At 41.0% G+C, this 25,496-nt stretch overlaps 1 protein-coding gene across 2 annotated transcripts in view; it reads left to right on the top strand.

Moving 5' to 3' along the window:
• Positions 1 to 21,248, top strand: part of LOC139161561 (unconventional myosin-Ia-like) — an 85,728-nt gene extending 64,480 nt beyond the window's left edge. For both annotated transcript variants that reach the window (XM_070740849.1, XM_070740850.1), the window contains 3 exons: positions 15,899 to 16,051; positions 18,532 to 18,659; positions 20,823 to 21,248. In XM_070740849.1, coding sequence (XP_070596950.1) covers positions 15,899 to 16,051; positions 18,532 to 18,659; positions 20,823 to 20,946 — 405 coding nt within the window. In that variant the 3' untranslated portion in view covers positions 20,947 to 21,248. The remainder of the gene's footprint in view (positions 1 to 15,898; positions 16,052 to 18,531; positions 18,660 to 20,822) is intronic.
• The last annotated feature ends 4,248 nt before the right edge of the window (positions 21,249 to 25,496 follow it).

Raw genomic sequence — 25,496 nt, 5'->3', positions numbered from 1 at the left:
ACAGGCTGCTCTTTATAGCAGCCTCACTAATTACCACAGCCCCACCCAACCACAGGTGGCCTCATTTTCTTTTATAATAATCTCTCAGTTGTTGTTGCCTATGCATCGCTCTCCACATGCGTGGCTGTATCATTAACTCTTGTTCTGAATCCAAGGAGGAGCTAGATAATTGATCTCCTTCTGAGCTGTCTGCCACACTCTCCTCCTCCCTGTCTCTCATATCTTCTTGGTCAGAGGAGCCTTCATCATCAGATTCCACCGGGGGCAAAACAGGCCTGCAGCATGTGGATGTCTCCCCCACATCCACAGTCCTTGGGGCAGGAGCTGGGCCAGAGCTAACCACAACAATACCAAATAAATGTGTGCTATCCAATATGTAAATTGTGTCCTTCTAATATTAAAAGTCTTATTCCTCAGCAAAATCCATTATTTTATCCATGTCATTGTTGCAGCTTGATAATACAGTTCCCAATTAGGGAGGCCAAAACTGCCCCGATTCTTGCATCTTGTAACATCTTCAAACTTATCTTTCATCGTTTCCCTTGCCAAATAAATTTCAATATTGTTTTATTCAAATCATTAAAGACAGTTTTATCTATTTTTATTGGTATTGTTGAGAAACAATGAGCAAATATTTTGAAACATGTATTGCAATAACATTTGGAAACCTACACCCACACAGATCTTACACTCAGTTGACCCCAATGATCAAGATAATAATTATCTGACAATATTTATTTATTATATTTGTATGCCACCCTTCTCCGAAAACTTGCCCTGATCAGGGCAAGCTTTCTTGTGATTAAAATGATTTTTCCCTCCACTTCATATTTTCTTAACTTATGGTTGCTATCGCTGAGGCTAAAATAAAATATGGCTGCTAGAGTCCCATCTATGAGAAGGTTCTTATCAGGGGATCATTTGGGGGCATTTGCAAATACTCCCTGAGCTGTTATAGCTATTTTGGCAGGCACTCTGTCTAGCACTTTGGGGGAACTCTATTGTCATCCAGGTCATGTGTATCTAACAGAAGCATTTGGACAACCTATTATACTTGGTTTGTATTAATCTTGAGGTGGGGGGAGTTGCATAGCATGTCATGCAAGGCTTACGGGGCAATATATAATACACATGGAAATAATGGTTAATTTATGAATCGGGTTAAGCGCATTGCATGAATGAACAAAGTAATAACTCTTTCTGTTTTATCAATGATGTCAGAAATTATGACAGAGAATTGTTTATTTTATTTGTTTGTTTGTTTGTTTTTTGTTAAGTACATATTGGAGGTATGTAAAGATATAATAATATTCATATACATTATACTAGTAAAAAAAAGAAAAAGAAAAAAGTAGAAAGAAACATTAGATATAATAATATTCATATGTATGGTGCTAGTAAAATAATAAAAGAAACATAAGGGACAGGGGACGGAAGGCACGCTGGTGCACTTATGCACGCCCCTTACTGACCTCTTAGGAATCGGGAGAGGTCAACAGGGGATAGTCTAAGGCTAATGTTTTGGGGGTTAGGAGAAGTTACTACAGAGTCAGGTAGTGAGTTCAATGCATCAACTACTCAGTTACTAAAATTGTATTTGTTGTGTTTGTTTAAAAATAATCGCAGAAAATCTGTGATTGGTTAAGACGCGGCTATTCAAAAATAGCCGCGAAAGTTAAACGTTTGTCAGTTTAAGAAAGCCCGCCGTTTTAAAGAGTATAAAAGGGCAACGGGTTAGCCGTTGCCCTCATTCGGATATTCTACTGCTCCAGAGCTTGTGTTTCACCTCGCTATGAATAAAACCAGTTTGATTTAAACTACCGGAGTCCTGACTTTTCAGTGGCGACGAGGAGGTCGAACTCCCGCTAACGCAGCCATGAACTCGGCCATGGCTCCACCGCCGCCTGTGTTCAACTCCGAGACGGAACCTTGGACCTCTTACATGTCCAAATTCACATTTTTCCTGAAAGCGAGCAATCTACATGACGCCGATGACGATAGGAAGAAAGCTATATTCCTCGCTTATTGCGGCACAGAAGTCTACAGCCTAGCCTCTACACTCGTTGACCCAGACACCCTGGAAACTATCGCTTGGTCAACTCTACAAGCGAAACTCGCCGCTCATTACCAGCCGACGACTCCTGTCCGCGTATACCGCCATCAGTTCGCCCAAATGCGGCAAGCGGACGGAGAATCTACCAACGATTTCATAACTAGGCTACGCGCACGTCTTCCAAAGTGCAAATACAAGGATCCAGAAGAACAGTTGATTGACCGCCTTATTTTCGGTCTAACCAATATCACGCTGCAGAAGAAATACTTAGTTGATGAGGATGCCTCCCTCCAAGACATTCTTAAGGCAGCAAAAGCATCCGAGGTATCCGAAACATCTGTTGCCGAAATTAAACGCGCAACCTCAACCGTCCATCACATCCCCGATGAATCACCTTGGCACGCCTGCTCTCCCGATGAAAAACACTCGGAAACCGCTTCTCCAGACGACACCTGCCTCCAAATCCGAAGAGCTTCCGACCATGACGCCAAAGAAGCACCCCGTATAGACAGATGTGCCGGCTGCAACGGAAATCATCCTCGTTTTCGCTGCCATTTCAAGGACGCCTATTGCCGCCGTTGCCAGCGCCGCGGCCACATCGCTGAAGTCTGCCGTGCTGCCAACCCAACTCCAGCAACCCAGCAAACCCAACGATCCTATTTTTCACCGAGGAATCGCTGACCGCCGTTTTCACGCAACGTTTCCCGCCCGGCTGACAACTCGCACTCTTCAAACCAACGAGGTAACTCCCATTCTTCTGTAAACTGCAATTTCCCCGCTGCGGAGAACAAGCTATTTGTTTCTCTTTTCCTCAACGGCCACCCCTGCCAAATGGAATTAGACACCGGTTCCAGACATTCCATAATGCCTTGGGAAAAACTTAAATTATATTTACCTCGTGTTAAACAAACTGACTTGAAACCTTGGGAACCGGGTTTGAGTGATTTTCAGGGCCATTCAATTCCAGTATTAGGATGTTTAAATGTTCCTATTGAGTTTAAAAAATTTCAAGGGGTTTTACCTCTCTTAGTGGTTGACGGTCCTAAACACACATTACTGGGACTTACATGGTTACAACCTTTAGGCATAGAAATTTCAGGGGTTAATAATGTTTGTGATTCTTTTGACTCAAATGATTTATTGAAAGAATTTCCCGAAGTTTTTTCTAGCACTCTGGGTAAATATACAGGCAGCCCCATTTCATTTAATCTGGACCCAAATATTTCGCCCATCCGATTAAAGCCCCGCAGAATTCCCATTCCACTCTTGCCTAAAGTGGATGAACAATTGGACAAATTAATAGCCCAGGGCATCTTAATTCCCACTGATCATGCTAAATGGGAAACTCCTATTGTAACGCCTGTTAAACCGGATGGCTCTATTAGAATTTGTGCAGACTATAAAGCCACGATTAATAAAGCCTTACAGCACAATGCCTATCCAATCCCAGTCGTGCAACAACTCTTGCACACCTTAGGAAATGGGTCCATCTTCGCGAAGTTGGACCTGGCGCAGGCATATCAACAGCTTCCCGTAGATCAGGACACCTCTGAGGCCCAGACAATCGTAACGCATAGAGGTGCCTTTAAATGCACCCGCCTCCAGTTCGGAGTCTCTACCGCACCAGGCATTTTTCAGGGTTTGATGGAACGCATTTTAAATAATATTCCTGGGGTCGTCCCATATTTCGACGACGTATTAATATCAGCCACATCCAAATCTGAATTATGGGATAGAATCAGGCGCGTTTTAACTAAATTTAAAGAGACAGGACTCCATTTAAAAGCAGACAAATGTTCTTGGGCCGTTCCCAAAGTTGAATTCTTGGGTTTCACCATAGATCGTTTTGGAATTCACCCCACAAACGACAAAGTTGATGCTATTAGAAATGCTCCTACCCCCTCAGATAAGACAGACTTACAAGCATTCCTAGGACTCCTTAACTTTTATTCCGTCTTTCTTAAACAGAAAGCGACGGTGGCAGAACCGCTCCATAACCTCCTAAAGAAAGACTCTGCCTGGACGTGGGGACAAAAAGAACAAGCCGCTTTCACAGCAGTAAAAAATTTACTTTCCTCCAACAGTGTCTTAGTTCAATATAATGTAGCTATGCCTTTATCCCTAACCTGCGACGCTTCACCGTTCGGCATAGGTGCTGTCCTCAGCCATAACTTTCCAGACGGCACAGAAGCCCCAATAGCCTATTATTCTAAAACTCTCTCGTCAGCTGAAAGGAATTACTCCCAACTCGATAAGGAGGCGCTAGCCCTTGTCGCTGGAGTTAAACGATTTCATTATTATTTATGTGGTCGCCCCTTTACCTTAATCACCGACCATAAACCGCTTTTAGGCATTTTGGCGGGAAACAAGCAGACTCCCGCCTTTCTTTCCCCTCGCATGACGCGTTGGACTATTTTTTTAGCCGCTTACAATTATACATTAATCCACAGGGGGGGGAAGAGATAGGAAATGCTGATGCATTAAGCAGGTGCCCCCAAACAGAATTAGTCAGTGATCCAGCCCCTGCCTCAAGCGTTTTATTAATTGAAACTAGTAAACAAACTTTATTAACAGCGACAGAAATAGCCAATCAGACACAAGTAGATCCAATTTTAAAATATATCAAACAATGGATATTAAAGGGATGGCCAATTGAACAACAGCCAAACCAATTTCAACCCTTTAAGAATAGACAGTTTGAATTAAATGTGTTAAAAGATTGTATATTATGGGGAGACAGGGTTGTTATTCCAAAATCCTTACAGAAGCAAGCATTGCAGCTATTGCATATAGGTCACCCAGGAATAGTCAAAATGAAAACTATTGCCAGAAGTCATTTATGGTGGCCAGGGTTGGACAAGGACATAGAGTCATGGGTGGGTGGTTGTATACCCTGCCAGAGAACAAGACCCAACCCACCAAGAGTTACACCATCGGAGTGGCCAACACCAAGAGGGCCCTGGTCCAGAATACATATTGACTTTGCAGGACCAATCAGGGGCCAATCCTTTTTACTGGTTGTGGATGCATACTCCAAGTGGCTGGAGGTTGAACTCATGGCATCCACAACTACTAGCGCAACTATAAAAGCATTACGGAAAATGTTTGCCACACATGGTATTCCAGACACTTTGGTATCTGACAACGGGCCTCAGTTAACAGCCCGTCAAATGGAACTATTTCTTGCAGACCTGGGCATAAAACATGTGCTCACTCCACCTCATTTTCCCCAAGCTAATGGACAAGCAGAACGAATGGTTAGAACCACAAAAGAAGCATTAAACAAAGCACCATTAGGAGATTGGCAACAACAAATCGATGAATTTTTAACCATTCAGCATATTACGCCATCAGCGTCCACAAACAAAAGCCCGGCAGAACTGTTAATGGGCAGAAACCTTCGTTCTAAATTAGACAGAATTCACCCAAATTACCAAAATGACCAAAAAGAAATAAAAGTACAAAGCGAGAGACAGTTTAACATTGGGGATTTAATTTATGCTAAAGACTATGATTCGAACGACAAATGGAAAGAAGGAACGGTATTAGATAAAACAGGTTTTAAAACATACATCATAAAATTAACAGATGGGCGCAGTTGGCATCGGCATGTCGACCAACTACGCAAAAGAATTAAAACTAACCCAGACATTTTGCCTACTGTAGACAAACCAATAGAGGACTTACCAGAACCACCTCGAGACTCCAGCGATGGCTGCTTGTTGCCCCTGGCGGCCGGCGAAGATCAAAATGCATCATCGCAACCAGGCCCGTCAGAGACTAGCCTTAGCGGAGCAACGGAGCCGGCCGTCCAGGCAAGCAGCTCCCAGCAAAATGAACTGCGCAGGTCCCAGAGATCTGTAAAGCCACCAATCCGCTTACAGGACTATGTGACGTGGATTAACACGTAATCGTGGTCTCAGCTAAAGAGGGAGGGGTGTTGTGTTTGTTTAAAAATAATCGCAGAAAATCTGTGATTGGTTAAGACGCGGCTATTCAAAAATAGCCGCGAAAGTTAAACGTTTGTCAGTTTAAGAAAGCCCGCCGTTTTAAAGAGTATAAAAGGGCAACGGGTTAGCCGTTGCCCTCATTCGGATATTCTACTGCTCCAGAGCTTGTGTTTCACCTCGCTATGAATAAAACCAGTTTGATTTAAACTACCGGAGTCCTGACTTTTCAGTATTTCCTGCAGTCATGTTTGGAATGGTTTACATTAAGTTTGTATCTGTTATGTGCTCGTGTGTTGTTGTGGTTGAAGCTGAAGTAGTCGTTGACAGGGTGGACATTGTAGCACATGATTTTATGGGCTATGGTTAGAGCGTGTTTAAGGCAACATAGTTCTAAGCTTTCTAAACCTAGGATTGTAAGTCTAGTTTCATAGGGTATTCTGTTGCGAGTGGAGGAGTAGAGGGCTCTTCTGGTAAAGTATCTCTGGACATTTTCTAGAGTGTTTATGTCCGAAATGCGGTGTGAGTTCCAGGCAGATGAGCTGTATTCAAGGATTGGTCTGGCAAAAGTTTTGTATGCTCTGGTTAGTAGTGTAAGATTGCCAGAGCAGAAGCTGCGTAGGATTAAGTAAAAAACTCTTGAAGCTTTTTGGGTGATGTTGTTGCAGTGGGCTTTGGCACTTAGGTCATTTGATATGAGTATTCCAAGCTCTTTTACAGAGTGAGGGTTGTCTGTAAGGTCTTGTTTATTCAGTAGGAAGCAAAGTGTGGCATTTAGGGATAAATAACGGACAATAGTTTCAGGGATCATGTGCTACTTGGATGTTTTTTAGATTTAGTGATTTTTTTTGTAGAATATAGCTACCCCGCCTCCTCTATGGGATTCACAGTCTGACTGGAAGACGAGATAGTTTCTTGATGTGATGATGGAGTCAGGATAGGATGCATTTAGCCATGTTTCACAGACAAAAATAATGTTGAAGATGTCAGTGTCTAGTAGTAGTAGGAATTCAGACATCTTGTTGACTATACTTCTTGCATTGATTAGTTTGCATTTGAGATTGGTTTTGTATTTGAGATTGGTTTTGGGTTGGATTGAGGAAGTAAGAGGTGCACTTTCCTATTCTTGGTTGGTGGTGCTTGGAATGTTGTTTGTTTCCTTGCTTGAAAATAACTCATGATCCTTACAAATACAGAGGAAGAAAACTTTCAGCTCAGACTAAAAAAGTGCTTTTTCAAGAAGCAATTGGACTTTCTGGAAGGAGTTATACTCCTAGTAGTAATCCTTCTATTCCCCATCATCCAGTCAGAGCTGAAGAAGCTTCTTGGATGAGAAGCACAATGTCTTCAAAGAAAAACCAGAAAGTCCAGTTGTGTCTTGAAAAATCTAAATAATACAAATCTAAATAATAAATAAATGAATAAATAATCAATCAATCAATAAATAAAATAAATTATAGATATCCAACAAGGTATTTTTACATAGTGTTTAACTCTCCCCCGTCAAACTGAAAGTAACGTGTTCCTTATACTATGTCTCTGGAAATAGCTATGTATTTTATTTCCTCCATACCTGTTCTGTCGGGCTCTCTGGTAGAATCCTCCCAAAAATTCACAGGTACAAATTTCAGACACACACACGTTTGAAAATTCAAAACAATGTTCTTTATAATGAAAATTCACTTAAACTAAGCCCTCTTTTGGTATAGCAAAGAACACTAATCTCCAAACAAACTGGCAATTTATACAAGTCCCTTATCAATCCTGTGATACTTAGCTTGCAGCTGTGAGGCAATTCAAAGTCCTTCTTTCACAAAGTGAAACACACTTTGCTCTGGTTTAGTTTCAAAGCAGGGAAAAATCAGCACACAAAAAGTCAAAGTCAGTAACGCAGTCACGAAACACAACGATCAGATAATCCTCCACGATGGCCAAACCCACAGGCTGCTCTTTATAGCAGCCTCACTAATTACCACAGCCCCACCCAACCACAGGTGGCCTCATTTTCTTTTATAATAATCTCTCAGTTGTTGTTGCCTATGCATCGCTCTCCACATGCGTGGCTGTATCAGTAACTCTTGTTCTGAATCCAAGGAGGAGCTAGATAATTGATCTCCTTTTGAGCTGTCTGCCACACTCTCCTCCTCCCTGTCTCTCCTATCTTCTTGGTCAGAGGAGCCTTCATCATCAGATTCCACCGGGGGCAAAACAGGCCTGCAGCATGTGGATGTCTCCCCCACATCCACAGTCCTTGGGGCAGGAGCTGGGCCAGAGCTAACCACAACAATACCAAATAAATGTGTGCTATCCAATATGTAAATTGTGTCCTTCTAATATTAAAAGTCTTATTCCTCAGCAAAATCCATTATTTTATCCATGTCATTGTTGCAGCTTGATAATACAGTTCCCAATTAGGGAGGCCAAAACTGCCCCGATTCTTGCATCTTGTAACATCTTCAAACTTATCTTTCATCGTTTCCCTTGCCAAATAAATTTCAATATTGTTTTATTCAAATCATTAAAGACAGTTTTATCTATTTTGATTGGTATTGTTGAGAAACAATGAGCAAATATTTTGAAACATGTATTGCAATAACATTTGGAAACCTACACCCACACAGATCTTACACTCAGTTGACCCCAATGATCAAGATAATAATTATCTGACAATATTTATTTATTATATTTGTATGCCACCCTTCTCCGAAAACTTGCCCTCATCAGGGCAAGCTTTCTTGTGATTAAAATGATTTTCCCCTCCACTTCATATTTTCTTAACTTATGGTTGCTATCGCTGAGGCTAAAATAAAATATGGCTGCTAGAGTCCCATCTATGAGAAGGTTCTTATCAGGGGATCATTTGGGGGCATTTGCAAATACTCCCTGAGCTGTTATAGCTATTTTGGCAGGCACTCTGTCTAGCACTTTGGGGGAACTCTATTGTCATCCAGGTCATGTGTATCTAACAGAAGCATTTGGACAACCTATTATACTTGGTTTGTATTAATCTTGAGGTGGGGGGAGTTGCATAGCATGTCATGCAAGGCTTACGGGGCAATATATAATACACATGGAAATAATGGTTAATTTATGAATCGGGTTAAGCGCATTGCATGAATGAACAAAGTAATAACTCTTTCTGTTTTATCAATGATGTCAGAAATTATGGCAGAGAATTGTTTATTTTATTTGTTTGTTTGTTTTTGTTTTGTTAAGTACATATTGGAGGTATGTAAAGATATAATAATATTCATATACATTATACTACTAAAAAAAAGAAAAAGAAAAAAGTAGAAAGAAACATTAGATATAATAATATTCATATGCATGGTGCTAGTAAAAAAATAAAAGAAACATAAGGGACAGGGGACGGAAGGCACGCTGGTGCACTTATGCATGCCCCTTACTGACCTCTTAGGAATCAGGAGAGGTCAACAGTGGATAGTCTAAGGGTAAAGTTTTGGGGGTTAGGAGAAGTTACTACAGAGTCAGGTAGTGAGTTCCATGCATCAACTACTCGGTTACTAAAATTGTATTTCCTGCAGTCAAGTTTGGAGTGGTTTACATTAAGTTTGTTTCTGTTATATGCTCATGTGTTGTTGTGGTTGAAGCTGAAGTAGTCGTTGACAGGGTGGACATTGTAGCACATGATTTTATGGGCTATGGCTAGAGCGTGTTTAAGGCAACATAGTTCTAAGCTTTCTAAACCTAGGATTGTAAGTCTAGTTTCATAGGGTATTCTGTTGCGAGTGGAGGAGTAGAGGGCTCTTCTGGTAAAGTATCTCTGGACATTTTCTAGAGTGTTTATGTCTGAAATGCCGTGTGGGTTCCAGGCAGATGAGCTGTATTCAAGGATTGGTCTGGCAAAAGTTTTGTATGCTCTGGTTAGTAGTGTAAGATTGCCAGAGCAGAAGCTGCGTAGGATTAAGTAAACAACTCTTGAAGCTTTTTTGGCGTTGTTGTTGCATGGGCTTTGGCACTTAGGTCATTTGATATGAGTATTCCAAGCTCTTTTACAGAGTGAGGGTTGTCTGTAAGGTCTTGTTTATTCAGTAGGAAGCAAAGTGTGGCATTTAGGGATAAATAACGGACAATAGTTTCAGGGATCATGTGCTACTTGGATGTTTTTTAGATTTAGTGATTTTTTTTGTAGAATATAGCTACCCCGCCTCCTCTACGGGATTCACAGTCTGACTGGAAGACGAGATAGTTTCTTGATGTGATGATGGAGTCAGGATAGGATGCATTTAGCCATGTTTCACAGACAAAAATAATGTTGAAGATGTCAGTGTCTAGTAGTAGTAGGAATTCAGACATCTTGTTGACTATACTTCTTGCATTGATTAGTTTGCATTTGAGATTGGTTTTGTATTTGAGATTGGTTTTGGGTTGGATTGAGGAAGTAAGAGGTGCACTTTCCTATTCTTGGTTAGTGGTGCTTGGAATGTTGTTTGTTTCCTTGCTTGGAAATAACTCATGATCCTTACAAATACAGAGGAAGAAAACTTTCAGCTCAGACTAAAAAAGTGCTTTTTCAAGAAGCAATTGGACTTTCTGGAAGGAGTTATACTCCTAGTAGTAATCCTTCTATTCCCCATCATCCAGTCAGAGCTGAAGAAGCTTCTTGGATGAGAAGCACAATGTCTTCAAAGAAAAACCAGAAAGTCCAGTTGTGTCTTGAAAAATCTAAATAATACAAATCTAAATAAATAATCAATAAATAATAAATAAATAAATAAATAAATAAATAAAATAAATTATAGATATCCAACAAGGTATTTTTACATAGTGTTTAACTCTCCCCCGTCAAACTGAAAGTAACGTGTTCCTTATACTATGTCTCTGGAAATAGCTATGTATTTTATTTCCTCCATACCTGTTCTGTCGGGCTCTCTGGTAGAATCCTCCCAAAAATTCACAGGTACAAATTTCAGACACACACACGTTTGAAAATTCAAAACAATGTTCTTTATAATGAAAATTCACTTAAACTAAGCCCTCTTTTGGTATAGCAAAGAGCACTAATCTCCAAACAAACTGGCAATTTATACAAGTCCCTTATCAATCCTGTGATACTTAGATTGCAGCTGTGAGGCAATTCAAAGTCCTTCTTTCACAAAGTGAAACACACTTTGCTCTGGTTTAGTTTCAAAGCAGGGAAAAATCAGCACACAAAAAGTCAAAGTCAGTAACGCAGTCACGAAACACAACGATCAGATAATCCTCCACGATGGCCAAACCCACAGGCTGCTCTTTATAGCAGCCTCACTAATTACCACAGCCCCACCCAACCACAGGTGGCCTCATTTTCTTTTATAATAATCTCTCAGTTGTTGTTGCCTATGCATCGCTCTCCACATGCGTGGCTGTATCATTAACTATTGTTCTGAATCCAAGGAGGAGCTAGATAATTGATCTCCTTCTGAGCTCTCTGCCACACTCTCCTCCTCCCTGTCTCTCATATCTTCTTGGTCAGAGGAGTCTTCATCATCAGATTCCACCGGGGGCAAAACAGGCCTGCAGCATGTGGATGTCTCCCCCACATCCACAGTCCTTGGGGCAGGAGCTGGGCCAGAGCTAACCACAACAATACCAAATAAATGTGTGCTATCCAATATGTAAATTGTGTCCTTCTAATATTAAAAGTCTTATTCCTCAGCAAAATCCATTATTTTATCCATGTCATTGTTGCAGCTTGATAATACAGTTCCCAATTAGGGAGGCCAAAACTGCCCCGATTCTTGCATCTTGTAACATCTTCAAACTTATCTTTCATCGTTTCCCTTGCCAAATAAATTTCAATATTGTTTTATTCAAATCATTAAAGACAGTTTTATCTATTTTGATTGGTATTGTTGAGAAACAATGAGCAAATATTTTGAAACATGTATTGCAATAACATTTGGAAACCTACACCCACACAGATCTTACACTCAGTTGACCCCAATGATCAAGATAATAATTATCTGACAATATTTATTTATTATATTTGTATGCCACCCTTCTCCGAAAACTTGCCCTGGTCAGGGCAAGCTTTCTTGTGATTAAAATGATTTTTCCCTCCACTTCATATTTTCTTAACTTATGGTTGCTATCGCTGAGGCTAAAATAAAATATGGCTGCTAGAGTCCCATCTATGAGAAGGTTCTTATCAGGGGATCATTTGGGAGCATTTGCAAATACTCCCTGAGCTGTTATAGCTATTTTGGCAGGCACTCTGTCTAGCACTTTGGGGGAACTCTATTGTCATCCAGGTCATGTGTATCTAACAGAAGCATTTGGACAACCTATTATACTTGGTTTGTATTAATCTTGAGGTGGGGGGAGTTGCATAGCATGTCATGCAAGGCTTACGGGGCAATATATAATACACATGGAAATAATGGTTAATTTATGAATCGGGTTAAGCGCATTGCATGAATGAACAAAGTAACAACTCTTTCTGTTTTATCAATGATGTCAGAAATTATGGCAGAGAATTGTTTATTTTATTTGTTTGTTTTTGTTTTGTTAAGTACATTTTGGAGGTATGTAAAGCTATAATAATATTCATATACATGATACTTGTAATAAAAAAGAAAAAGAAAAAAGTAGAAAGAAACATTAGATGTAATAATATTTATATGTATGGTGCTAGTAAAATAATAAAAGAAACATAAGGGACAGGGGACGGAAGGCATGCTGGTGCATTTATGCACGCCCCTTACTGACGTCTTAGGAATCAGGAGAGGTCAACAGTGGATAGTCTAAGGGTAAAGTTTTGGGGGTTAGGAGATGATATTACAGAGTCAGGTAGTGAGTTCCATGCATCAACTACTCGGTTACTAAAATTGTATTTCCTGCAGTCAAGTTTGGAGTGGTTTACATTAAGTTTGTTTCTGTTATATGCTCATGTCTTGTTGTGGTTGAAGCTGAAGTAGTCGTTGACAGGGAGGACATTGTAGCACATGATTTTATGGGCTATGGTTATAGCGTGTTTAAGGCAACGTAGTTCTAAGCTTTCTAAACCTAGGATTGTAAGTCTAGTTTCATAGGGTATTCTGTTGCGAATGGAGGAGTGGAGGGCTCTTCTGGTAAAGTATCTCTGGACATTTTCTAGAGTGTTTATGTCTGAAATGTGGTGTGGGTTCTAGACTGATGAGCTGTATTCAAGGATTGGTCTGGCAAAAGGTTTGTATGCTCTGGTTAGTAGTGTAAGATTGCCAGAGCAGAAGCTGTGTAGGATTAAATTAACAACTCTTCAAGCTATTTTGGGGATGTTGTTGCAGTGCGCTTTGGCACTTAGGTCATTTAATACGAGTATTCCAAGCTCTTTTACAGAGTGTGGGTTTTCTGTAAGGTCTTGTTTATTCAGCTTGTATTTGGTGTTTTGATTCTTTTTACCAATGTGTAGGACAGAACATTTGTTGGTTGAGATTTGGAGTTGCCAGAGTTTGACTATTTGGACACAAAGTTAAGGTCTTTCTGGAGAATAGTTGTATTATCGGTGGTGTTGAAAAGTTTTACATGATCAGTGAAGAGAACACAATTGTTTGTAATGTGATCACAAAGGTCATTTATGTAGAGTATGAAGAGTGTTGGTCCAAGTACGCTGCCTTGGGGGACGCTACTCTTAACTGGAACAGGGTTAGATATGGCACTTCCTATTTTGACAACTTGTTGTCTGTTTGATAGGAACACAGTTATCCAACTATGGAGGGATCCTGAGATGCCATAGGATTTGAGTTTTAGAAGTAGTTTGTCATGAACCACTGAGTTGAAGGCTTTGCAGAAGTCAATATAAATTGCATCTATAGATTTTCCCTGATCGAGATGTGTAGTCCATATATTTTTGCAGTGAAGGAGTTGCAGGTTGCAGGATAATTTTTTTCTGAAACCAAATTGTTTGTTAGAGAGTAGGTTATTAGTTTCTAGTTGGAGAGTAATTGATTGGTTTATGATTGATTCTATGACTGTGAATGTGACACAGCCTAGTGAGATTGGTCTGTAGTTTTCAATTAGACTGGGATCACTTTTCTTGAAGATGGGGATGACCGTTGCTTTCAACCATAGCTTTGGTAGTGAGCTGGTCCTGAATGATTTTTCAAAGATTATGCTTAGTGGTTCAGCTATGGCTATGGAGAGCTTTATTAGAAAATATGCACATAGACCACCAGGTCCAACTGATAGAGAAGGTTTGAGGTCGTGTAATGAGGTCGTCGATTTGAGTTAAGTCGTTGTGAGTGTTTGGAGTGCGATTGGTGAATTTTGGGGATAAGCCAGTGCTGTTAACAAAGACAGAGCTAAATAATATTTTGAAGAGGTTAGCTTGGTTGATTCATCATGGCATTCTTTGTTGTTGGGTCCTTTTAGTGGTGGGATGGGTCTTGAATTCTTGAGTTTGTTATTTACAAAGTTGTAGAAGGCACGGTTGGATTTGGTCGCAGGAGGTTTTCTTCTTGTTTGCTGTGGTAGTTCAAACATTCTGCCTTTATTTGGTGACATATGTTTTTGTAGCGGCTTTTGAAGTTGGTTACATTACCTTTTTTGTTTTTCTGCCAGAGATATTTTACTTTTTGGTTTGTAGTTTTCTTATTGAGATGGGTAAGTTATTATTTTTTATTTTTTGCTTATGGTTGTTATTAGTGGGTACATGTAGTCTGATAATTGTTTTGATTTCAAGCAAGAATGTGTTGTAGATGTCATCGGTAGTGTTACAGCCAGAGAATAGAGTTTGCCAGTTAAGAATTGAGAGATCGGCGTCTATTAGTTCATAGTTGGCTTTTAAAAAATTGTACTTAGGTGTCGCATTATTAGGGTGAATCTTAGACTGGTGTAGGTTGAGGCTGAAGTTAATCATGCTATGGTCACTGTTGGAAAAAGGTTCCTTTATTTGTAGTTCATAAATTGTACTTTTGCTGTTGCAGAATATGAGGTGCAGACAGCTGTTGAGTCAAGTATTGTTTGTTACTAGTTGGTCGAGTCTCAGATTGGTGACAGCATTGTATATGGTTGTATGGATGGGTTCTGTAGTTCATTTGTTCTGGGTCCAGTTAATGTGGGGTAAGTTGAGGTCACCAAGGAAGATAAAGGGGTATGGACAGGAGGCTGCCCACATTAGTAGTGAGGTTAATTTGTTTGCATGTGTGATGTTGTAGTCAGGACCTCTGTAGCAAAGAAGGAAGCAAAGTGTGGCATTTAGGGATAAATCACGGACAATAGTTTCAGGAATCATGTGCTACTTGGATGTTTTTTAGATTTAGTTGTTTTTTTGTAGAATATAGCTACCCCGCCTCCTCTACAGGATTCACGGTCCAACTGGAAGACAAGATAGTTTCTTAATGTGATGATGGAGTCAGGATAGGAGGGATTTAGCAATGTTTCACAGACAAAAATAATGTTGAAGATGTCAGTGTCTAGTAGTAGGAGGAATTCAGACATCTTGTTGACTACACTTCTTGCATTGATTAGTTTGCATTTGAGATTGATTTTGTATTTGAGATTGGTTTTAGATTGGATTGAGAAAGTAAGAGGCACACTTTCCTATTCTTGGTTAGCGGTGCTTGGGATGTTGTTTGTTTCCTTGCTTGGAAATAACTCATGATACTTCCAAACACAAAGGAAGAAAACTTTCAGCTCAGACTAAAAAAGTGTTTTTTCAAGAAGCAATTGGACTTTCTGGAAGGAGTTATACTCCTAGTAGTAATCCTTCTATTCCCCATCATCCAGTCAGAGCTAAAGAAGCTTCTTGGATGAGAAGCACAATGTCTTCAAAGAAAAACCAGAAAGTCCAGTTGTGTCTTGAAAAAAGCACCTTTGGGACAAGTATGACTTTGATGACTGAAAATCTCCAGAGACTTTTAGCTCGAACAAGCTGATAAAGTACATGAAATAGGAGCTTTTCCTCTCTTTGTTTCAGACTTCTCCTCGGATACTCCTTCTCACGAAGAGTCACATCATCCTGGCTGATCCCAAGGCTGCTCAAGCTAAAACAGCGATCACCTTGAATGACATTGAGGGTGTTTCTGTCAGTTGCTATTCAGATGGGCTTCTTGTTCTGCACATTAGAGAGGTAAGTGGAGGTGGAACAGGAGGCAGAAGAGCAAAAGCCTTCCTCTTTCAAGATTGGGCAATGGCAGGTCGCCCTTGATTTACAACAGCTCATTTCGGACTGTTCAAAGTTAAGATGTTTATGTTTATGTTTATTTAGATTTGTATGCCGCCCCTCTCCGCAGACTCGGGGCGGCTCACAACAAAGTGCAAAAAGACAATTTATAACAAATCTAAATTTCTACTAAAAACATTTAAAAACCCCATTTCTAAACACACATACATACACACATACCATTCATAAAGATGACATTGGGAAAAGTGATTTATGACTATGACAAGAAACAAGAGCTGTGGTGGTGCAATGATTAGAATGCAATGTTACAGGCTTACTGCAATATTACAATATTCTGCCGACTGCCAGCAGTTCAATTCTCACAATTTCAAGATTGGCTCAGCCTTCCATCCTTTTGAGGTCAATAAACTGAGGACCCAGATTGTTGGGGAAAATATGCTGATTCTGTAAACCGCTTAGAGAGGTCTGTGAAGCACTGTGAAGTGGTATATAAGTGCTATTGCTACAGGTTTTTTTCCAGTGCATCACAGTTGTATTGCGGGCTCTAAGCCATTCCCCACTTATGGGATTTTGCCTTATGACTCTGAAATCTGAAGATGTGTGTGTATGTGTGTCTAAGTGCTAGTGCTATTTTCATATTTATAACCATAGCAACATCCATATGGTCCTGTGATCAAAATTCAGATGCATATTTGTGATGGTTAACGTGTCCCTTGGCTATGTGATCACCTTTTGTGAACTTCAGACAAGCAAACTTAAAGAGGATGTCAGGTCTGGCAGCCATCCTGGGCATTGGATCTTCAGGCCTGCCACATTTAATGCTGTGGGAAACTGGGAGGGGGAATTATATGGAGTTAGATATATACATAGTCATAATAACTGTCAGGGTTCCAAGTAACACCCCCAACGAAACAAAACTCTGAGGCTTGTGTTTCCTCAAAGTTCCATTTTATTAGAGATGCCATTTTGGCACATCTGGGAAAACCCAAATCTGAAAGTTTCTGGGTTTTCATACCCAAAAGAAAGTTCAAGTCCCTGACCCTGCACCCACATTTCCATCACACGCTCCAATCAATGCTCCATCCCAACTGGAGATGCTTCCCAATCACACCCCTCCAGGTGCAGGGTAGAGTGACCTTAACTCTTGGAGAAAGGAATGTTATTTTGACTGTATCTCCCCACTCACACAACACCCCCCCCCCAAGTTTTCCACAGCACAAATTGTGGCTGGCTTGAAGAACCAAGGCTCAAGATGGATTCCAGGTCTGATAGCCCCCCCCCCCCATCATCCGATAATCGAAGCTTGAAATGAGATCAAGAGAGTAACAGAAGGGGTTAATCAATATCATTTAACACCCCCCCATTTCCTCCAGGGGGACCACATTTTTCAGAGTATAAGATGCACATTTTTAGCCCCCCCCCAAAAAATTAACAAAATGCTTTTTAAAATAAATGCTTGATCTGAAGGGGCCCAGTGCTATTGCTTTTTTTAAAAATAGCAGAGAATAGAAACATCGAAACATAGAAGATTGATGGCAAAAAAAGACCTCACGGTCCATCTAGTCTGCCCTTATACTATTTCTTGTATTTTATCTTGTATTATCTTGAATAATTTATCTTGTATTATCTTGTATTATCTTGAATATTGTATACTTCCAGAAAGCCACATCAATTTTAACAGCATCTGTACAAGTATAGTCTGAAATGTAACTGTTTACATTTAATAGTATTAAATGTAATACTATTGCATTTGTTGTAATAGTATTAGTATTGTTTTAGTATTAAGATAAGGCAGTTGAGTTCAACCTTGACTTAGTCATGTTTGGAGTAAATCTACTTAAATAATTAGGAGGAGTTAATGTGACTACATTTAAGAAAAAATTCTGGCATTAAAATTCTGCCATAATGTACATTTCTCCAATTCTTTGCTATTTCTATGGGTCAGGCACATATGCACAGAAATACACAGCAAATTGTGTATATCATCTGTGCTGTTTGCTGTTTGGCAAATTGCTGGGAGGCAGAGGCCTTTCCCCCTTGTTTTCCTCTTCCAAAACTAAGGTGCATCTTACCAAGGCCTTATAAAGTGGTATTAACACTTCACATGATCTTGATTGTCTCACTCTGTTAATGCAGCTTAGAACTGTGTTGGCTTTTTTGTCAGCTGCAGCACACCGCTGACTCGTATTTAAATAATTGGACTCCATGATCCCTCTCACAGTTACTACTGTTGAGTGAGGTACCACCTATACTGTACCTGGTCATTCTTGCTTAAATGTAGAACCTTTCTTTTTTCACCGTTGGATTTCATTTCCTTAGATAGCGCCCAATGTTCAAGTGTGTCAACATTCTTTTGTACCTTAAGCCTAAGTTCTGGAAAGATATTGAGTATCTCCAACAAATGTGATTTTACTGTTCTCTTACAGTCTTCCACAGCGGACACCAAAGGGGACTTCCTCCTTATTAGTGACCATCTGATTGAACTGGTTACCCGGCTTCACCAGACCATGCTGGAGGCTACAAAACAAAAACTGAAGCTCCAAGTGGCTGAAGAGTAAGGACGGAGTTTTGGTGCGGGTGGGGAAAGGGAAGGGTTTGGGTGAGAGCTTTTATTTAAATTTTGGTATCTTGGTTCTGTTGAACTGGTACTGAAAACTTATCAAGATTTAAACTGAAAGAGTTCTGAAGATCCAAACATTCAAAGTCTTTTCTGTCCTTCCTCCAAGAGGGAGTCACTCCATTGTTAAGGTGACCAGGCATCCCGCTTTCTGCGGGACAGTCACACTTTTTTGAAATTTGTCCCGCATCCCGGGGCATTTTAAAAAAGTCCCGATTTTTTGAAACAAGCCACCAGGAAGCCGCGAAGAAGGAAGCTCAGCTTCTGGTCTTGCAGCTTTTTGCTCTTTGCCCCCTCAGCCTCCCGCAGCCATTGAGTAACACATCCAGTGCCCCTTCCCGCCTTTCTCCCCCCTTTTTATTTTTCTTTCTTTCTTTTTATTTGCTCGCTTCCCACCTCTTCCTCTTCTACTCTTTCTCACTCCTCGCCCCCGGCTCCACACCTTCCCATGGCCACTGCCATGGGGCTGAGCCGCCCAGGCAGGAGGGCTTGCTGGCCGTGACAGCAAAGGCAGAGGTAGGAAAAGGAAGAGCGGCTGAGGAATTCACCCCCCCTCCTCCAACAGCCCATCCACTGTGCTTGGAGGCAGGTGGGCGGAGCAGCATTTGCGCCGGGTGGAAAAACCTATCCGCTCCTTCCCAGCAGCAGCTGGCCCGGCGAAAAGAGATGGCTCTGGCCTGGCCCGGCGTTTGCCCCGGGGCCACCAATTGAGTGACTGAGTGCACTCTGCTTCTGCTGCTTCTGCTTGGGTCGGTGTCGGCTCAGAAGCAGGTGAGAGAGGCAGCGCAGGAGCCCGCCACTGATGGAGAGAGAGAGAAGAAAGGAAGAGAGAGAAAGAGAGACAGCAAGAGAGAGAGAGAGAGAGAAAGTGAGAGAGAGAGAGAGAGAGTAAGACACAGAGAGAAAGAGAGAGAGAGAGAGCAAGAGACAGAGAGAGAGAGAAAGAGAGAGAGGGAGAGAGAGAGGAAGAGGGGAGAGAGAGAAAGAGACAGAGAGAGAGAGAGAAAGAGACAGAGAGAGAGGGAGAGAGAAAGAGAGAGAAAGGGAGGAAGGAAGAGAGAGACAAAAAGAGGAAGGAAGGAAGAGAGAGAGAGAAATATTTTTTTGGCTAACCCCCCCCCCCCCTCCAATAGTGTCCCTCTTTCCCAGTCTTAAAATCTGGTCACTTTATCCATTGTAGACCTCGGACTTTAAAGGGAGTAAAGGGAGACTTTGGATCCAATTTTGCCAAATATTTCCTCCCATCCCCCCAAAATTAAAAAGAATATATGAGCTCTGGTGTCTCGGGAAAGGAAAAGGGGGCTGCCTTTAGTAGCCCTACTGGGCTTAAGAAAGCAGGCCTTGATGTCAGAAGCTATCAGAATATACAGATAAAATTTGCCACCAAATTCCCATTTGGTAATAACAAGCATATGGAAATTACTTGGCATGTACATCTGGAGCTTGTACACCCCTAATTATAGTTTGTATGGTTTGTTGAAAATTGTTTAGCTGCAGCAATTAATACATTTCACACCCCTTTTCCAAGTACTGTAAAGTAACTAATAATTAAATGAAACGTTTTAGCTTCAACAGCTTGTAAACATAAGTGTAAATCAGATCATCTCCACAGACTATTGAATATTATCTCCTATTTGACTGAAAATAGTACACTGCAAACCTATTAATGTATTTCTTTATTAGGGGCAGGACAGCTCCAAAATTGTCTAGCAGTGACTTTACATTGGAGTTAAATAGGTTTGCAGAGTTGATCTCCGCTCCCATCCCCGCCTTTCTTTCAAATCCATAGTTTACTTGATAAGTAAACTATCATGTTTTCCCTTGTCTGCCTCTTAGGGCTCAGAGAATGTGACTGGCTCAAGGTCACCTAGCTATCTTTATGCCCAAGGCAGAATTAGAACTCAAAATCTCCCAGTTTCTAGCCTGGTGTCTTAAACATTAAACCAAACTGGCTCTAATCTTAAAATTAAGATTATAGTTGTATACTCCCCCACACTTGAATACAAAGTTTTGATCAAACATGGCATGATAGAAGCATCCACAAGACAGACAAATTGCCATGCAATTTGACAATCTGACCTTTGATTTGATCTCTTACAGATTTCTGGTGAAGTTTAAGCAAGGCAACATCACTGTCAAACTTGTGAAAATAGATGAGACTCAAGGCACAGCTCCTGTTTGCAGAAAGAAAGGCAGCCATAAGATGGAGGTGTTGGTCCATTAAAGTGAAGTTATTGCTGATTCAAAGGCAGCTACGTTGGACAGTGAATCACGAAGTGTTGGGGATATGATTTAGACTTGACCCACTGCAGGCATTGGTGCCTTCTAGGTTTCTCATCAGAATGTTCACAGCATGGAGCAACAGGAATTGCATTACATTCCAAGGCCAATCAATGTATTTGCAGAAAGTGTAAATGGCACCTTTCACTGTCTTGTCAATATCTTCAGAAATGGCTTCTTTCTATAAATGCTTTAAGTGGAAAATTTGGGGAGAATGTTAATTAAAAACAAACAATTAAAATGAAACATCAACTTTGCTTTAATTAAAGCTGTTTTGCAAGGCTATACCGTCTTTCAGGACACCAAAGAACCAAAGCCTGAATTTGGCTACAGAGTACAACTTTATTTTGAGCTATTTGAATAATATCCATCACATTTTTATTTTTTTGCTTTTCTCCAGAGATATCCAACAGGGCAAGTGGCAAAGGTCTCTGCTCTAATTTGAGGACTTTTTGGTGTATAAAATGCTCTGAAGTATAAGGTGCATCTAGCTTTTGGGGAGGAAAACAGGAAAAAAATTCTGCCTCCAAGCAATTTTCTTCCTTGCAGCATAAAATAGCCTGTTTCCATTTCAGCACAGCATGATTAACACATGCAGCTGATTATCAGTTGGATTGGCCTTCCGATGATTAGCTGTTTCAAGCTTCAGGGATTGCCATAGCCTATTGCCACCACCTCGCGCCCCGTTTTCAGCCCCTGCATCCAGTTTTCAGCCTCCCTGCACCCTGTTTTCAGCTTTCCAGTGCCCCATTTTCCATCTGTTCTGAGTGGAGGGAATCAGAATGGGTGGAAAATGGGGTGCACAGAGGCAAAAAGAGGGAAGTGGAGGCCAAAAATGGAATGTGTAATGGCCGATCCAACCAACAATCAACTGCTTGTGCTAATCAGGCTGTGTTGAAACTGTAACTGAAACAGGCTGTTTGCTCTTTGTTGCAAGGAGGCAAATTTCTGGGAGGCAGAGGCCAAAGGGTGGGGGGTCAGCGAGTGGGTGTGGCTACATTTGGTGTTTAAGATGCACCCAAATTTTCACCATCTTTTGGGGGGAATATGTCTTATACTCCAAAAAAAATATGGTAATTTTAAAATGAATGGGAAACTAGCATGCTGAAAAGCAAATCACTAATTGCACACATTATTTCCAACAATGCCCTCGGCTACATAGACCAGAAACAGTTTTAGAGAGTGAAATGGTACGTAAGTAAAAATAAAGGTTGCCCATGCCCAGTGAAATCTGACTGCTCATTTCCATTTACTAGCAGAACGAAGACACATTTATTTATTTATTTATTTGTTTGTTTGTTTGTTTGTTTGTGTTTATCTATTTGTTTATTTGTTTATTTGTTTATTCATTTGTTTGTTCATTCGTTCATTCGTTCGTTCGTTCGTTTGTTCGTTCGTTCATTCATTCATTCATTCATTCATTCATTTATTAGATTTGTATGCCGTCCCTCTCTGGAGACTTGGAGTGGTTCCTATGGCCACAAAAGGCACAGAGAAGGCTGCTACCTTCCCACAGAAGTGGTGCCTGTTTATCTACTTGCATTTGCATGCTTTAAGCAACTATGTTGCCAGTTGCTGGGGCAACGTTTGCTTCCTCTATGGGTATTTTCTGATCAGCTATTCCTATGACACATTGTCAAAATTTCACATGTAAAATTGGTCAAAAAGCATTGGGTGGGTGCCTGGCTTTTTCATACATAGCCTGCCTTTCCACTAAGAAGCCCTAGGAAATATACTTAGGGCCGTCCCAGATTCCTTCTTAAAATAATTCTGTGAAATCACTTAAAGTTGAAGGAAAGGGATTGATTCAAAGTCATTCAGTGAGTTCAATGTGCAAGTGGGGATATTTTAACTATTTCGTCACATCAACATATTAAGTGGTTTTGTAGCACTTGCTTACTTATCCTGTTTATGGTAACTAATTTACTCAAAGCTGAGCAGATCAACAGCAGAAAAGCAAAAGTACATCAGTCAGAGTTTCTGAAGCAAAGGATTTCCTGAGTCATCTTGCTTCTCACAAGAGTCTGTAGAAAAGTAGCCAAGATTCAGTCCAAATTTCAGAGAGCCAAACAAGGTTTACCAGCTTAAGGTTTACCAGCCTATCTAGGTTCCAGAGTTTCAGGCTTCTTATACACATCAAAGGCAATGACACACTGGACATAATAAATCAGATGGTTGTCTGGGTCAAGCCTGTGAGATAGGTGTGTTATCTTTCCAGGGCCATCATGTTCCTCAGCGTTGTGTCCAGGGAAAAACTTCTTGAACTCGTGAAAAGTTTTCTTTCAAAATGTGCTTCCCTGGACACAACACCAAGGAATGCTACAGAGCTACAACTGTCATGCCTTGCAGCCCAACACGTCCCACTTGCCAGAATCTGGCAAGTGGGATGTGTCACGCCACCACCGCTGCCCCAAGGAACAGGACTTTGCAAAGATTGTTGTGCCATTGAATGCACTAATGATATCACTACCATGAGGTTTGACATACTGGCTCAGCCGCGAGCAGCCGGATGGTAGCTATGCTGGTTTGATGAAGTTTGCAGCAGTCCTGTACTTTGTGCATGCAATGACACAACAAGCCTTGCAGAGTCCTGCTCCACAAGGCAGCAATGGTGGGCCAGCCACTCTGCCAGCTACAAGAACAGGGAGGGGAAGTGGTGGCGATGGGACATCTAGTGCCATGCTTGCCGCCTACTACACCCCCAAATAATAAGTCCGCCACCCTGATAATAAGGCCAGGGCCATATTATGGGGGTCAAAAGAAAATAAGATCCTGTCTTATTTTGGGGGGTGCAGTAGGTCATCTAGTCCAGTGTTTCCCAACCTTGGCAACCTTGGAGTTGAAGTCCAGCTATCTTCAAGTTGCCAAGGTTGGGAAACACTGATCTGGTCCAAGTAGGAGACTCTACACCATTTCTGACAGATGGCAGTCCAGTCTTTTCTTGAAAGCTTCCTGTGACGAAGCTTTTAGCTGAATGAGCTTCACTACTGGAAGCTTTCAAGAAGAGACTGGACTGCAGGGTGGCGTAGAATGGGGGTGGGGGGGTTGGACTAAATGACCTGCAAGGTCCCTTCCAACTCTTTTTATGTTAAATGACATACTGTATTTTTCGGGTTATAACACGCACCTTTTTCCTTCTTAAAAGAGGCTGATAATTCAGGTGCATCTTATACTCTGAATGTAGCTTTCCCCCCCCCCAGCCCTAACTAGCTGCTAGCAATCTGCCCAGCTCTTACCTTGCAGGCTCTTTCATTGTTACTCTTTGTGAAGAATGTTTTCCAAGCCCTAAGACTTTGCAGGGTTTTTTCCATTCCTCTACTTGCTCCGAATGTTTCTTTCCAGGGGCTAATGATGTTCCCAGCTCTTACTGGCTTGCAAGCTCTTTCATTGTTACTCTCTCCGAATAAGGTTTTTTTAAAGTCCTAAGCAGGGGATAAAATAATATCCTGAACCTGACCAGACTAAGGACACTAGCCAGATGAATATATGGTAAGCAGATTCTTTCCCCTATTTTCCTCCCCAAAAACTAAGGTGTCTGAAAAATACGGTATTTAGAAACCCTGTAATCTTCCATGGACTACTATGCTGTGACTTTTCTTTTTTCCCCCAGGCAGCCCATTTTTTAAAAAGGGAAATCAGCTTGCCATACAATAAACACTTCTGCCTTTTCAAATTAAAAGGTGGGCAAAATGCCATTTGCCATTTAACGGAGCTATTTTTTCCAGTATTTCTTGCTGAATACATATCTGTACTAAATGTATCGTAGAGGCCTGGTCAAACATCATGAAAGTAAATTCATCTGCAGAAGCCAAGGGACCATTTGTTTTAGGCAACCAAATTGAAGTGCCCTCTAAGACAGTGCCTGGCTGCCAGATGAGACAGGGTGAGTCTATGGCAGTCTAAAGGAGCCAGAAGGAGCTGGGCAGATCTCGGACCCCAGCTGTCCATCTCCAAGGTCATGACCGAAGCCCTGCAGATCACTTGCACAGCAAGAAAATGTGCTCAGAGAAGCAATGAAGAAGAGAATGCTGTTTTGAAAACGAAACAACAAAATGCAAATTTTAACTGCCTTTATAGTTAGGCAAGGTGTGAGTTGAAGATGCTATCATAAGGCTATGTTCTCCAAAACGTTTTTATTAGGACACCTTACACCACAGGGGACAGGACACATTGACTCCTAAATTAATTTGTTCCATCAGAGCTTTATCTCAAGAAGATTAATAACCTGCTGTGGAAAATGTAGGGAATCTCCAGAAAGGCCCTGGACTGTTTGACTGCCTCAGACCAGTTTGCAAAAAAGGGTGTCACAGGAAACATATGACAGGTAAATTTAGGATTGAGCCAAGGGTGCGAAGTTACCATTCTGACTAACTGATGTCTTGAGGGTAATAAAGCTTTAGAATAAACCATTCTTTAACACAGAAACAGAAAACTAAGGCAGAAAAAGTCCTAGTGGTCCCTCGAGTCTGGCCTTTGAGGAGTTTTTTTTAAAAT

Source organism: Erythrolamprus reginae, chromosome 2 (assembly GCF_031021105.1).
Source record: "Erythrolamprus reginae isolate rEryReg1 chromosome 2, rEryReg1.hap1, whole genome shotgun sequence".
Classification (NCBI taxonomy): Eukaryota; Metazoa; Chordata; class Lepidosauria; order Squamata; family Dipsadidae; genus Erythrolamprus; species Erythrolamprus reginae.
Note: the sequence above shows the minus strand (reverse complement) of the source record. Positions and strands in the feature narration are given on the sequence as shown.